The 16,222-nt window shown below is 41.1% G+C and overlaps 1 protein-coding gene and 1 long non-coding RNA gene across 5 annotated transcripts in view; one reads left to right on the top strand and one right to left on the bottom strand.

The window, feature by feature from the left end:
• MYH11 (myosin heavy chain 11) overlaps positions 1 to 16,222 on the top strand; it is a 58,460-nt gene that overhangs the window by 18,169 nt on the left and 24,069 nt on the right. For 3 of the 4 annotated variants that reach the window (XM_065644846.1, XM_065644845.1, XM_065644848.1), the window contains exons 4-10: positions 777 to 804; positions 8,605 to 8,707; positions 10,408 to 10,428; positions 13,160 to 13,252; positions 14,073 to 14,136; positions 14,579 to 14,677; positions 15,711 to 15,854. In XM_065644846.1, coding sequence (XP_065500918.1) covers positions 777 to 804; positions 8,605 to 8,707; positions 10,408 to 10,428; positions 13,160 to 13,252; positions 14,073 to 14,136; positions 14,579 to 14,677; positions 15,711 to 15,854 — 552 coding nt within the window. The remainder of the gene's footprint in view (positions 1 to 776; positions 805 to 8,604; positions 8,708 to 10,407; positions 10,429 to 13,159; positions 13,253 to 14,072; positions 14,137 to 14,578; positions 14,678 to 15,710; positions 15,855 to 16,222) is intronic. The other variant, XM_065644847.1, reaches the window with a different exon arrangement.
• LOC135994345 (uncharacterized) lies at positions 207 to 9,418 on the bottom strand. Its single transcript, XR_010606985.1, has 4 exons — positions 9,314 to 9,418; positions 8,575 to 8,618; positions 903 to 938; positions 207 to 288 (listed from the first exon to the last, which is right to left on the bottom strand). It is a non-coding gene; the product is annotated as an uncharacterized LOC135994345 (long non-coding RNA).

Below are 16,222 nucleotides of genomic sequence, written 5' to 3'. Positions count from 1 at the left end.
AAAAGGCAGCAGGAGCAGGCCGGGGGGGGATGTGACCCTCAGCCTCGCCGCAGCGTTGCGGCTGCGCAGAAACCTCTCACATGCCTCACATGGCAGAAAGGGAGATTTTGGTCCATCTTTTCATAAAGTTTGATCCACAATGTGTTTCATGGTCCTGTTCATAGTAAAAAGCATGACAAATGCTAACCTACTTGTTGGCAAATTCTGTGAAGTATCTTTTTTTATCTTATTCTTCGGGAGATATCTCAGAGAAATTGCTTGTCTTCTTGATAAAAGTTGTCTCTTGGTCTGAAATGAAATAGAGTATATCATTTGAGTCTTTGAACTGCTCTGCTTTCAAAATTTAAAGCTTTACATGGCCAGCTTAAAACATTTTAGGTTTTGATGCCTTATCTGCCCAGACTTTGTCTCAAATGGGAAGCTAGCCATACATCATAAGCGTAGTAAAAACTTGAGTTTCAGGTTTGAAATTTTCAGCTATAATCTTCTTACAGAGAGCCTGATCTTTTTGCTGTCCTCATTACAGTTCATCTCTAATGGAATTTACAAAAAAATATTTTTGAACTCTTAACCTTTTGTTCATTTTTTGTACAAAATATTTCCATTAGAGATGCTAGTTTAAATGGAAGGGCAAATTAAGTAAGATGTGAACCCAGTACCTTGGACTAATCATGGATTTTGGAAAGTCTAGGCTGTTCAATGTAAATCCTTATAAGTGCTTTTGTCAGGACATAGCCATTTTCCCTAATTAACAGATTTTTTTTCTTTATTCACAGATCGAGAAGACCAGTCTATCCTGTGCACGTAAGTAAACTGATCTATTTTAGTATATATCAATATTACAGTGTGTTTCTTTATTCAAAATGTATTCCAGTTCTGATGGAACTACATGTTCTCCACACCTTCAGTGAGCTGAACTCCAGTCCCAGCCGATTTACCTGTTGATAAAACAAAAAGCAGGTATCAGTGCCATAGGAAGTCTTTAATGCACAAACTTATTTATTTACATTGCCTTTCTAAATTCAGAGATTTAAGAGTTTACAGTGAACAACTGGGAGTGTGGTTGTAAAACTGTATGTGCAGAGAGAACAAGGGATTTTAAGAGTTTCCTAGAAGAAGCTGAGAAACGGAGAAAAGTGAGGAGCACAGAGCATCCTGGCTATTTGCTGAACTGCTTTTTGTCTTTAGCTGTTGGTAACTCACCATCGCTTCCCCAGTGAGTTCCCACTGTAGGTATTTTGTGTCGGTGCTGTAGTTCCGTGCTGTCGGTGTGTGTTGTAGCTGGACAAGGCAGTGTGGTTCCTGGGGTTTGGCTCAGGGCTCAGCAGCTCCACAGGAGCTGGACCCTCCTGTGGTCTCTGTGCAATTGCTTTAGGCAAGAGTGAAAGACCAGCTAAGCCAGGCCCGGTTTGGACTCTCTGATTTCCCTGTGTCCCGCTTGCTGAAGCCTCCCTGAGTTTTGAGCTGCCAGTGCTCAGATTGCAGCAGTCTGGGGGGCTCAGCTGTTGTCTCGTGGTTCGGAAAGTGATTTTATTGCAATAAGCTTTGCTGGCCACAACTTACTGCTGCACAAAATCCCATTGCTTTAGCATTCCTACCTATTTTGCAAAACACTCAGACTATCAAATTGCCCAGGGACCTCCTCCTTGACCTTCAGTTTTGGCCATTTCTCCATTCCTCTGTAGCCAGTTAGTTGGTTTTATTTACTCGAATGCCATCAAGGGTGCTTTTGACAAAAAGCTGTGTTTGTTGTATTAGGCATCCTCCAGTTTTCCTGATCAAAGCTAGGATTTGATTTTGTGTAAATTCTAATTATTGTTTGCAGAAGAGGGCATGCATATTACTTATAGGTTCATTCGGTGGTGCTGTAGTTTGTCAAGTACCGTAAATACACACAGTCCCAAAATGAACTGGTTTTAGCTTATTGGTGAAAATGTGGCTACTGACTGGCTGAATATATATTGATACTACAGTTTTTTAAAAGCATTGCTACTGGCCACCAGCCATACAGCTACTTGTGAGTGCCACTGTGACTGGAAAAAATTAATCACCTAAGAAAAAGTAGAAATTATATATATACTGTATCCAGCACCATAAGGGCCAGCATAGCTCTGACTTCTGTTGTAACAAGATTTCATTACATGCAAGTATACCAATCAAGAATTTGTCTAAAAACACATTAATACAAAAAACAAACAAACAAACAAACACAAACCACCAAACCTAAACTTGCTGCAATGATGAAATAAAAATTGACCATCCTATTCTTCCCAGGATGAAACGTGTCATGGTAATGAAGACTAATTTATAATATGCATTTCCTCCTTTTATTCCTGTACTTTAGTTTATTTTTCCATTAGTAATTCTTCAGATCTTTAATATTTGGACTATTAGGATTTCTAAAAAGGGGGTTTTGTTTTTTTTTTCCAATCTATGTCTTTTTCTTCATGAAAATCCACTAAAGGATCCATTTCTGACATCTACCATACATTCGAAATACTTTTTTTTTTCACCTGGCCAGCTAAGGTGGAAAGATAAGGTGTTTCACACCAGTAACACATAAAATAGAGAGAATTAAATGTCTTTCCTAGTTTGAAAACAGCTGCAGTAAGTGATTCATCCAGATGTTTAGAATGACTGCTGTATGTTGGATGGGCACCATGACCCATAGCTTAAAACAGTCCTCACACGTCTTTTAAACCAAAAAGATTAGTCAAGCTAAAACCGATGTACACAACTTTAACTATGACTGGTTTATCATCCTTGTTGGCCTTATTTGGATGTACAGAAAGAAGAAACTTCACTTGGCTTTCAGCTGGGCAGCTTTCAAGCAGAAGCAATTTGCGCTATTTTATAGAATTGCTAAAAATTCCAAGAAATTGCCTTTTTGCCTGAACTATGTAACAATAACTGAAGACTTCATGGCATTGATCAGTGGGGATCTTTTCTTTAAATAGCTACAGACTCAAACTTTCCAACGCCTGGTACCTAGATTGTAAAAAGTGCAGCTGTAAGATTTCATACATAAGTCGTTGTGGATGCTGCCAAAAATTCACTTATGTGTAGTGACGCTGCAGTGCAGACTCTTGCATTCTTCCACTTATTGCTACCTACCTCTCACTTTTTGCTGTTTACCTGATGGGAATTCAGCAGGATAGCCAAAACACCGGTGACAAAATGCAAGCAGAAACTGTGCACTTTATTTTTAAACACTCCGTGCTGTGTGCTTTGTACCACTTCTGCAAAACGATTCCATTTTTAGCAGAGCTCCCCTAGCAGCAAAGGCCTGGGGGATGCTGAATGCCTGGGACTCAGCCGGGGCACAGATCCGAGAACTAGGAGTGATTCTGGGTTTCTGAGTATAAATATACCCATCCTCAGGACTTCACACTCAGCTCATTGAGCCTCCACTCATGTGGTTAAGTATTGTTTGCATTCTTTTGCAATCCCTAGCCTTTGTGTGATTAACTGTGGCATGTTTAAAATGCTCCATCTGTCTTTAATGAGTTCGAATGCTTCCTCAGAATTCCCATCTTTCCTAGATTTCATTATTTCCTCTACATTTTGTTAAGAACTACACACACAGTGCCTTTGATGTGCTCTCCTCTGTGCTCACATCCTTCCCACCGTCAGCCCTTTCCCATGGGCAGCATCACGGACCATCCTCTCATGTCTTCCCTGCCAGTTCTCTGCCACTTTACAACCAGCCGTAAAACCCCACATCCTAACACGTACATGTAGAACTTGCCTCTCTGGAACATAAGAAACTTTATACCATGACTGTGCTTACTAATACATCTGTGGCTGCATTTTTGTTTTGTAACATAACATAGTATAACGTCTATAATAAATATACAATATCTAATACTGCACTAAGGGTATGAAATCTTATCATTTTATGTGTCCGAGAATTAAGGCTGTTAAGACTTTTCCATCCTTGTGTTTCGGTCCCTGTTCTGTTCTGGGCAGTCCCCACTGCTCTGCCCAGCTACTGGGATTCCCTGAAATTCCTGATTGCCACTGCACTCTCTCAGCATTGACACTGGACTTTGCCACACAATAATCTGTATTTGCTCTTGCAAAGACCATGCTGGTCTGTGTTGACCAGCACACTAGATATTGCTGAAGGAAAAATCCCCAGAGATTTGCCCAGTTACTCAGACACCTGAGCAACCTTGGTGCATCAGCAACTAAGCGTGAATCGGAGTAAGCCATGGCCAGTGACCAGGCTTGGCCCTTTTCAAGCTTCTTCCAATGTGAGGAGAGGTACCAGCGCTCAAAGGAGACTTCTGGACTTTAAGTTGTTCAATTTTTACAGACACAAGTGGATTCTACTGAGCTTTCAAAAGGTGTTTTACTAAAAAATCCACAGGTGTTATTTGCATGGCTAAGCACATGAGTGTTTTAGAGATCTCCCCTTAAACCTGCCTCATCTTGGGGTAATCACATTTTAGCCACTTTCTGAAAAGAGTGGGTACAATATTTTCTACAAAGCAGACATGGCTAAGAGGACTGCGCACAAGCTTCAGTTAAAGAAGAAATGACCTTAAATAAACGAGAAAAAAAATCTGATCAAAATTCTGAATGTTTGGGATAATGTGAAGACTGTGAAAACAAATGCTTCTTAAACGATTTATAATCAAATAGCTTTTTGTTACCTTTTACTTTTTTTATATGTGCATTTAGTTTGAATAGCTTCTATCAAAACATATGGTAGCACGGTATTATTTCCGCTTAATTCAGTACAGTGACGCACAAAATTTGGGGTGAGGTGGTGACCATCCTGCCCTTTTCCCCTTCCTCCCCTCTCTCTTTTTGGGCAAACTCTCTGTCCACAGGACCTTGATCTGCTTCCTCCCCGACGCAGAGTAATCCAGAACATCCTCCAAACCGCACAGTCCCATTACTCAAAAGACTCCTCCAGGAGAGCGTGAAGCTCTGTTCTTTCCCAGCTCAGTAAATCTCGCTCAGCCTGGCCCTGCTCCTGCCCAGACATCTGGGGCAGCTCCAGCCCGCGGTGGAACTTGGTGCTGAACCAGCTCCGTTTAATCGGGGAGAGTTTTTAGCAGTAAAGTAGTCGGCTCAGTGGGCTGGTTTCCGAGCTGGGTCTCCAGCGAGGTACAGTTGGGCCAGGACAAAGATCTGCCAAGCCCTGATGGGATTTAAGCACTTCATTGACTGCTCCTGCAAGGAGCCTTCCCGCAGCACCAGCACAGCCGCATTAAGAGATGTGCGAATGGTCAATTTTTGTGGTTCATCGGTTACTGAAACAAATGCTGAAAATAAATTCTGCTGTTGCTTTTTAGTTGTTTCCAAAAGTGGAATTAAGCTAAGTCTTATAATATTAATATAGAAAGCTTTCACATTTTCAACAAAAAATACCCTTTTGAAACTGTTTTTTCCCAGTTATACCCAAACATACAAGAGTCCTAGCTACACCACAGGCTCAGCCCACAACAGCGGGGCCAACATGTTCATCTCACCTTGTCCCAGTTTAAAAACCTATTCTAAATAGGTTAATTTTCATTTGAGGTGAAGGGAATGCAATCACAGAGGATTTAGTAGCTCATGTGGTGCAAAAACTCTATTATAGCTTATGTGAGCTTATGTGCTTTAAGTCCTGTACTGAGTTCCTAAAACAATGCCTGGCAAGAAAGGAGGGAAGAACAAATGTAAACTGTGCCACACAATGTGAGAGTGGCATTTTAAACGAGCAAGCCTGTAAGCCTGGTGACCCTTTTACTCCGGGAAAGCCAAGGAGTTTCTGAGGAGGAAAACATGTTTGGAAAGTAGATTAAGTTGTGCTGTTGGGCTGATCAGAGCTGTGCACTGGGGACCTGCTTTGGATCTGGTTTTTGTCTTGCCCATCTGAGCTGGGTGCAAAGAACACCACTGGCAGTGAATGTGCTGCCTCTGCCTATGGCAGGCAAGAAGAATTATTTGAGATGTTTCAGTTAAACAAATGCTCAGTCTACTCCCAAAAGATCATGGTTAGGACAGTGGTAACAGTGTTTGTATGGTGAACTCCCACTTTGGAAGACAGTTTAGGGGTACAGACTGAGGATAACGGGCACCCCAAAGGGAGGAGCCCTGTTGCCTATGGTCCATACCAAAACTGCTGAAAGATGCTTGCAAGAAAAAGACCCATCTTGAAAAATTCAGTCTCTGAGCTCGAGAGCATGTAGATTTTAAACCAGGTGGGACTCCTCATACCATCTCACAAGGAAAGCTGTTTCTGGTGCCCCAGAAATGACGGGACTTCAAAGTAAAGGCAGAGAAAAAAACCAGCACAACCAGTTCTGTTGCAGCTCAATAGTTCTCGGAAGAATTTTATTCACCTGTGAAGCGAAGTAAGAGACCCACATGCTGTCCTCCCCCTGGGTCTTTCCCCTTGGAAGCTTCTTCATGTTTAGAGGCACTGACCCTGATCTAGCCATTCCTCCTCATTAGTTTGCAAACACTTGGTATTTTATTACCCAGATGTATTTGAGATGCTGTCACACAGCTGTGGTGCATCCCGCAGAGTATGAGGGCTACTGATGTTGGTTAATGGACAATTGTTTATGAGGCCTGCCTATTGTCATGAACATCTAAAAATGATCTGATGTGTTGAAAAATTAGATGTATTCATCAGGTATGGACATTATTCTTTGTTACTTATTGACCTTAGAGATTTTTTTCCTACTTGTAGCTGTTGATATCTTGTCTGTTTTCCGTTTCATGCTGAAGAACTTTTTATTGTCCACTTCAAAAGGAAGTTAAAGCCTCAAAGTCTATCTGCAGAAAATGCAAAAACCCTCAGCCTGTGCAGGAGCAAAGAGTTAAGGATGAAAGCACAGAACAAAATGTGAAGTAACTGAAGCATTACAGTATGGTAGGATAATTACAAGTAAAATGATGCCATATATGGTAATACTCGCAGGAATTCAGGGGAAAGCCAAATGATGGGCACTCTTGCCCTGGGAGAAAGGAAATGCAACTCATGTAGTGATGAACTACAAATAACCTTTAATAAAACTGAATAGTTCAAAGCCTGGGGTTTGTTTGAAGAGAGAGTTGTTTTGGTTTGGTTTGTTTTTTTCCTGAGAAACAAAGTTGTAAGGTAGATTTATTTGAAAACTTTGTATGCATACATCTTCGAATTGGTGTGCTTGGTTTGGAATCATTCCCAGGACACTTAATTTTTATCAATAAAACATGGAAATGTTTTAGCACTGAAGCCCAGGCAAAGATGAATTCAACCTCTAAACTGTGCAAATTAACCCAGGTCTTGTGAAAAGGAATGTATTCATCTCAATTATTTCTGAGGTTAAAACTCTAAAAGCCAGAAGAAACACTTCTAATCATGTTGTACCTCAAGCAGGAATTGTTTCTGGTTTCCTAAAGTTTACATCAATGTCATCCCGTCTTGAAAGTTCTGTCCAGCATTTACTCATATTTTTTATGTTCATTCATCACTGGTCCCTTGGTAGGGAAAATTAACTCCTATATTTCCTAATTAGGGAAAGAAGCAGAACTGCAATGGATCCAGCCAAATAGCTTCAGCTTCAAAAGAGCTGACAAATATCCATGGGATTTTTGAATGTATTGTTCTTTTTATTTTTAAATCCATTTTAATTTAAACCCAAAGACAAAGAGGTCCGACTTCCATTTAGACTGTTGCCCTCCTCAGAGCACTAGCTTGATACGGTTGAAAGAAATAGTTCATTACATCCACACTCACTTTAATGCCCTTTTTGATTGCTGCGGCAGGGCAGCACAAAAACATTTTTGTCTATATAATCATCAGAGCCAAAGGTATCTAAAAGATGTGAGATGATATAACGTGACACTGAGAGAAGGAAAAGTAGGCTGGAAATGTTCTCCTGAGAAAAGACTGGGTAAATCTGGACCTTGCACCTGTGCTTTGAAAACCAGTGTTTAAGAGAGAGCTCAAGAGTTGTAAATAAACTTAAGCCTGGAAGTCGTCCCAGAGGTGAGGAGTCACTGCCACCGTCCTGCGTCCCCAGGGACACCGCGGGGACCGCAGCCGGGACACCGGTCCTGCTGTGTCCCTCAGCACCCCGCTCGCAGGGACACCTCAGGCAGTCCCAGCTCTGGTCTCACTGAGCTCAAGGAGTGTTTGACCACGGAGCTGAGATGAAGCAGGATCATTCGCTTATAAGCCATTAGTCTAACATCAGTGTTTCAGAAGAGAAATCTGTTGTATTACTGCTGAGGTTTTTTCTTACTGCTGCACCACATCATACTTAATGTTGTAGTTTTTTGCACTTAAAATACAAGCAGACTCCCTGCCAGCTCCATTTCTCATAAATGTCCTGATGCTGCCAAAGCAAGATGAACCGCTGTTCAAAAATGCATCATGTTTTAGAATTGCCTTAAATGGCCCAACATCCAGTCAAAATCCTCACAGGCAAACATATAGCTCTGATAATGCGTTCTTTGCATGCTGTACTCGGGTGGATTTGGACAGTTGGTGTTCTGGGGTAAATACTAACTGAGCCGGGCAGCTTTCAGTCCTGTTTTTATACACTAAGTACATCACATGGCAGAAGGAGTCCACTACTCACCGACCTTCTTTTGTGTTATTTTCTTTCCCCTCAGAGGTGAATCTGGTGCTGGCAAGACAGAAAACACCAAAAAGGTCATTCAGTACCTGGCTGTTGTTGCTTCATCCCATAAGGGCAAAAAGGACACCAGCATCACTGTAAGTGAGCTCTTCCATATTCAACTTTTCCTCTTCCAGCCCATTAGGACTGTTCTGAGCAGACTGTGCTAACAGCAAGTCCACGCTGGGGCTTGCCAAACAGTTGACATGTTAAGAGTACACAATTACGTCACAGCTCTATGTTTATGGAAAAAAACTTTAGTTTGACACCCCCTTAGGCATCAAATCAGAATGGACTTCACCAGAAGAGAAATATTCATAGCTTTCCATATGCATAGCACCTATTTATATCCTAGCATGAAAGCCTCGAAATCTGCAAGGGCTCGGGTCCTTATTTCACCCTTGGCCCCTGGCAACTAAGAAGTTTGGGAAAGCCTTTAACTAACACATTGTCCAAACACATCACAAAAATATATACCAGCATTTAAACTTCCAAAGTTTTGACTGGCTTTGTTAGCAGGTTCTCTTACTAACTAGCAAAGAGTCACAGTATAAAACTTGTCTTTTATTTTTACTCCCCTGTCAGAGAGAACAATTTTGAAAAGCACAACTTTTTAAAGCAATTTGTTCCTTCAAAATTTGTCATAGCCTTGCCTTAGTGACTAAAGTTTGTCTTCTTGCTCTGAACCACAACATGAGTTATACCTGTGCAGTTCCTGGAGATCATTAGGGTGGCTGAGGCTCGCAACTGCCTTTGCTGTTCTCAATGATACAACTCCAGGTCCTACGTCATTTCCAGCCTTTTGATGTTAATCAAGCTTCTGTAATAAAAATGTAGCAATTCACTTTAATGACAAAACAAGCTTAATTCAGGAAGACATTTCAGTGTGTCCCAAATGCACGACTGGGTCCAAAATAAGTAATTAGTAGGACAGTGGGAAACAAAAGTCAAAATGTCCAGGTCACACACCCTGTGTGCCGGCAGGCAGAGGACTCCAGAGCACCGGGGTGTGCAGTCCGGCCTCCTCCACCGTAAATAATCGCTGTTTGTCTACAGCAGATTCTGCTTTCAGGCAGGGGAGGGAGTAGATGTCCATTTGGGCAGTATTTTCCAGAAATCTGTGATTAAATTTAGTGGAAACAGTCCAAGACTAAAGGCATTTTCCTTTGTTGAATGTTTATGTAAAAAAACTTACTTCTTCCTGCTGGGTCCCTGCTCAGTGGTTGGGGGAAATGAACTTGTGGTTTCCAGGCCATTCCTAATGGGCATGGAACTGCAGTTGCTGCTGATGCCTCTTGGGAATTACGTGAGTCTCGGGATTAAACTGGCCCTGAGACAGACCTGAAGGCAAATACCCACCAGATGGGAGCTGAGCGAAAGCCCAAGTTGTTCTATAACGTGCTGACAAATAGTAATTCAGTGACTGGGACTACTGACACTGCAATTTCAGTCATTAAAAAATAATGAATAGCAAAATGCCTCAGTTGCACCAGAGAGGAACTGGGGATTTAACATAAAAATATCTGTCCTTGTCTGGTCCTGGGAGACTACCCTGGGACTGGATCCAAACCTCATCCCTGTGCTTCAAGGTTTTTCTTTTTCTTCAGTTAAAATGCTCTGTATATGTTAATAGTATTTGTACTCTTGGTATGTCTGCAATAGATTGTCTTTATTTGTATTCCTGGTTTATTTGCACGGAAACTGTGTATTGGTTATTTTAATACAGGAAAAACAATAAAAATGTTTGTGTAATGGAAATGATACTGACACTTGTTTTGTACCACGTTATTCAATACAGCAAGGTCCATCTTTTTCTTACGTGAGTAACTTAGACTGTTTGATGTGTGTTTAAGGCACTGAGTGTAGATCTGCATGCTATTGTTGCACCTTGAAAATTTCAGAGAGATTTTGCAGAAATATGTTGTATGATATGATAAAAAGCAACAATAGCGCCAAACGCTCTCACAAATCAACCCTAACTGTGTCAGACTCCATGGCAAAGAATGAGGTCTGACACAGGCAGGGTCATCTTTCAAACATCACCCTCTTCTATATGTGTGTGTTCAAATTGTCAGAGCCTGAATGAAATTTCCCACGATCCTGAAAGAGCCACTCAGCCTGAAACTGAGCAATGTGATTTCTAAATGAAAATATCCAAATGCTTTCTGTGCTCCAGGTTGAACTTTTTAGGCCTGTCGTGAAATAATTCCTAAACCTCACAGTGTTTGATTGATTTGTATGTCTGCATGCTTTCCATTTGGTATCGCTTTCAATTTTACATTTTCATGTAACTGTTGAGGATTGTTGACATCCACAAAAGTCAGCATGTTCTTAGCTTGCTGCTATGATGTGTAACAGAGCGATTCTCACTGCAGCATCTGCCTGCAGGTGTGTGACAGCAGGTTCTGACAGGCCCTCGTAGGCCCCAGGGAGACCTGATTGCACCTTTCAGTGCTTAAAAGGGGCTGATAAGAAGGATGGGGACAGAGTTTTGAGCAGGGCCTATTGCAACAGGACAAGGGGTGATGGTTTCAAACTAAAGGAGGGAGATTCAGGCTGGACATGAGGAAGGAATTGTTGGCCCTGAGGGTGGTGAGAGCCTGGCCCAGGTTGGCCAGAGAGGTGGTGGCTGAACCATCCCTGGAGACATCCCAGGCCAGGCTGGACGGGGCTCTGAGCAACCTGAGCTGGTGCAGATGTCCCTGCTCATGGCAGGGGGGGCACTGGGGGAGCTGGGGAGGGCCTTTCAGCCCAAACTGTTCTGTGATTCTATGATTGCAGTGCGCCACACCAGGCACACCAAGGCTTTGGGAATACAGGCAGGTTTGCTGCCATATTCCTTCTGGTGCTGTGCCAGGCAAACAGGAGGTGTTTTTTATTGGGGTCTTTTTTCCCCATTCTGACCGCTGCCTCTCAGACTTTGCCTATGACAGCAGCATGTTGCCCTTTAGTCAGTTTAGTACTTCACTTGACAAGCTCTCTGCAAAAAGACCAATTCATTGCTGGCGTAGGCAGTGCTATGGTGCTCCGGGGCCTGCCAGCTGCATACGGTGCTGTTCATTTGGAGCCACAATTTTATCCCCCAGGTTTGTGGCATAGTTCAGTTCTCACTAGAAGCCGGGGGCATCTGCCTCGGTTCAGCAGACAAGGCTCTCTTTTAGCTGCCACCACCTGATTTCAGTGACACCCTATGCTTACAGTGGAGTTTTTATGTCTACAAAGTGTAACTGGAAAGAGTTGCTCAATTCAGGGACTTTTAGGAATTCGTTACTTATTCTAGGACTCCTGTATTAGCTTCTTTGGAAATCTTCCTTCCTTCTTCCCTCAACTCTTAGGTAGTAAATTTTGGGGGATTTTTGGTGGGGTTTTTCTCTTTTTTTCCAAAATGCAGTCTTGATATATGCCTTAGCTCTCAAAAGATCTGTGCTCTCAGGAAGGTGCTCATTGTCCCATCTCATGACCATGCAGATAAGTCTGGCCTTTTGTTACAACCTGTTGCTTTTTAATGACATTTTTGAGGCAGCTCTCATCATTGCCACATAAGTTACACAACATTCAGGAATGGCATTTAGAAAAAGGTTACCAGTTTTGCACACTAATTGGGAAACACTTTTAGTTTCCTAATTATTTCCCCTAGATCCAACCTAAATATTGCTTATTTTCTAATTGAAACTATTCAAACGTTACCATATTATATTTCAAGGACTTTTTTCCTTTTCAGGGTGAGTTATTTGAAATAATGCATGTTATTGCAGAGTAGTACTCAAAGAATAGGATGACAAGAAGCAAATGTGAAAGTGAGCGACCTCATAGGACAGAGCTGAAAAGTTCAAAAAAACTTTATTCATAAGCAAAGGATTTTTTCAACTTCATCGATTTCCTTAGAAATAGGAGTATTAAATGCATGCTCGTTTCACTGCATGATTTGTTTCATTAGCAATTACCAATCACAATTAACAATATAATATGAAGTTTGTGTGTTTGCATGAGAACTCATTATCCTAGTTTGAAATAAATCAATGCATTTTCATATTTAACCTAAGTAGTCTTGCATGGATTGTTATTAATAGACTTGATGAAATCTGCTTTGTAGCTTTGTGCTGCATTACATTAAAATGATTCTCAGCAAGTTATTCTAATTACATCATCATTTGCTAGCAAAGGATCTCAATAAACTAACTTAAAAGAGACATGCTAGAGGTTCCTTTAAGAATATCCCTTCTAAAAAATGATATTAACTTGGAAAAAAAATTGACATTGAATGACCCTTTTTTTTTTTAAGATGATGCTAAACAACTAAATAAATTTTGATCTGTCACAGGCAACAGGGCTGGAAAAGGGTCATGTATACAGGACAACAGTCAACTGCACAAATATATAAACACAAAGATTAACAGAGAATGAAAACAAACCCACATGAAGTGCAGTATTCAGAAAAAAAAAAAAAGTTAGAGGCTTAAATTATCTTTTACGTTTTTCTCCAGTGCATGTGTTGGGTTTAATTAAGTAATTATGAAGTTTAGGGTTAACTGTATCTGAATGAATTTTAGGGTGAGCTGGAAAAACAGCTTCTCCAGGCAAACCCTATTCTTGAAGCTTTTGGAAATGCTAAAACTGTGAAGAATGACAACTCCTCCAGATTCGTAAGTAGGACAAATCCAGTTGGGTCTATGTGGGGGGAGGTTCAGCATCTTTTAAAAACACAACATACCGACAGTGGCTCTCATCAGTGCTTCTCTCTAAAGAGTGTCTTAAAACTAATCTCTTAAAAAACGTTTAGAATTCGTCTCTGAAATAGGAATTTGGCCTTATGGAAGATTAAAGACCAAGCTTGAATGTGACAGGACCCTTGTCCTCTCACTATTTAGTGGTCTATGTGTGGCCTTCCAGAGTCAGTTCCTGCTCCAGGTGTGACTGTTACTTAGCGAGAGTCATTAATAAATTAAAAACTACTGGAGAAAAAGAAAAAAGAATCATACAGATTCAAGTTAGGATGATGTGAGCTGAGGGCTGTCACCATTTGGTGATGCCTTTTTCTGGGAGTGCTGGCAGATGCTTGTTTTCCCTGCAGACCCGCCTCTGCTCTCCCTGCAATGTTCAGGATCCAGGATCCACACAGATGAAACTCAGCAGAGGGAGTTATGCAGATCCGATGATATCCCCTCATTGAGCTTGTGGAAATCAAAGTAGCAAACAGTTGTTGTCATATCCCTAGTCCAGCAGGGAGGACTCCTTTTCCTCTAAGTGCCTGAACAAATGTGGGAGCAAATCTCTGCAGAGAGAGATCAGAGAAGTTCACTTCTCTCCAGGCTTTTCTGTGGGTTGTCCTGGCAGGAGGGAACCAAGCACATTATCCTTAAGAGGATGATGTACATTTCTTATTAAACAGGATAAATACTAATGCTGGAAAACCTGGCATAACCTGAAAGAACAGCCCAGTCTAGATCTTCTTTTCATTCACAGGGGAAATTCATCCGCATCAACTTTGATGTGACAGGCTACATCGTCGGAGCAAACATCGAGACGTGTATCCTTTTCTGTGAGCTGCCCGGGAAGCTCCTGGGTTGAGCAGAGGGAAGTAAGATAAACAAGCTCCATTGCCTGTCTAAGAAAGGCGAACATTCTGGGGCTGGAATAAACAGAGATGGAGGGAAGTGGCTCCATTTATGCTGATACCAGCTTCTCTGTTTGTCTTACTCTCATGCTTACATTTTCAGGTCTGTTTTCTCAGCTATAGTAAAGCGTGCCGTTCCCCATATACAGCTTCCGAAAATGGAAGCACTGTACCTGAGGGAATGGCAGAATTACACCAGTACCGCGGCTCTTGCCACAGAATTAGATGCACGTTCATGTTAGACAAGCTCATGGCAAATATTCCAACAATGCTATTGATGGTTCTGAGGCTGATGGTATAATTAGGAAAGGACTGAAATATGTTATTGATTTTTTTTTTAACATTTGACAAACAGATTTGCTTGAAAAATCCCGTTGTATTCGTCAGGCTAAAGACGAGCGAACGTTTCATATCTTTTACTATTTGATTGCTGGCGCTTCTGAACAAATGAGAAGTAAGTTAATTGCTGATTATTCTTAGATCTCATTGAACAGTCTGAGTAATGTCTTACTTAAGTAAATTATCTTTACTTCTTTAATTGTATGTCATTCAATCCTTTCTATAAATAAACAGCTTTTTAGCTATAGAAAATAATTCTCAAATGAATTAGAAGAAAGTTTCAATTGATGTCCACCTGTTTGAGCCAGGTTGTTTGCAGTTTACAGGATGTTTCAATTTACAGGAGATGCAAACCTCTTCAGATCCCATCTTGAAGATGAATAGGGAAGAGTTATTAATTTTTTTTGTTTTTAATACACAAAAGACATTGGGGCTCCCAATAAAAATATTGGCCTGTGGTTTTAAAATAAATTAAGAGAATGTCTTTCACGCAGCACATTATTACACTGTGAAACCCACAGCTTCAGAATGTTGAAAAGGTAAAAAGTGTAGGTGGATCCAAAAAAATGGATCAGCCATAACTTATATTGGAACATCATGTTTCAAGTATGACATCTTTCCCTAAATCATGGGTTGCTAAAGAATCTATAAAGTAATGGATAACTCTGCTTTTCCCCTGGTTTTTACACTCCCTTCCTAAGAATCTGTTGGTGGCCACAGCATAGGGCTGAACAGTCTTTTGGTCTGGCCCACTACAGTTGTTACCTGGTTCCATTCTTATGGTTACGTGATATGAATCCCCACAGGGACAGGTGTAATTCTGAGTAGGTGACACATAGCATTAAATGAAAGACTTTTGGGAAGAATGGCTCAGATTTGAGTCCACAGGGTGCAAAATACCACTGAGGGGCAGAAACATTCCCCAGTTACTACTGAAAACTGGAAACACCACAACCAAGCTTGCTAAATGAAGAGTTACTTTGAAAATATTTGTGTACCATGAAACCCCAGACTCCTCATATAAGCAGAGTCTTCCTTTAGTGAAAACACCGTGGGCTTTTTTTTCCCTGTTGTTCATCGGGAGAACTCATGAATGAAGAGCATTAAGTTGATACACTTAAATAAAGCTTTTCTTCTTTGCTTTTTAGATGACCTGTTGCTGGAAGCTTTCAACAATTATACCTTTCTATCTAATGGCCATGTGCCTATTCCTTGTCAACAAGATGATGAGATGTTCCTGGAGACCTTGGAAGCCATGAAAATTATGGGCTTTACTGAGGAGGAACAGACATGTAAGAACTGTTAGCATTATTGTATTCAGGGTATACATCTGCAAGTGATGCTACATAGAGATGCAAGCGCACAGAGATTAATTCTGTCCAGAATAATCACTTTGCAAAATATGCATATGAAGTAAGATTCCACATTCATGTAAGAAAATGAAGATTATTAAGATTCTTTAGATTTGATGTCCATGTTTCTCTGAAGAAGAGTGATCTTGCACGAACCACCAACTGGAAAATGCTAAATGTACCCACGTTATTTAACCTCTTTGCCTCTTATTTCCTCTGTGTAAAACTCTTATCAACAGTTACGTAGCTCCTGTTTCTAAGTGCACTGGGAGTTGTGCCCATAGATTTCCCTCCTTCTCAGGAGGTAC

The sequence above is a fragment of the Caloenas nicobarica genome, chromosome 14 (genome assembly GCF_036013445.1).
Source record: "Caloenas nicobarica isolate bCalNic1 chromosome 14, bCalNic1.hap1, whole genome shotgun sequence".
Classification (NCBI taxonomy): domain Eukaryota; kingdom Metazoa; phylum Chordata; class Aves; order Columbiformes; family Columbidae; genus Caloenas; species Caloenas nicobarica.
Note: the sequence above shows the minus strand (reverse complement) of the source record. Positions and strands in the feature narration are given on the sequence as shown.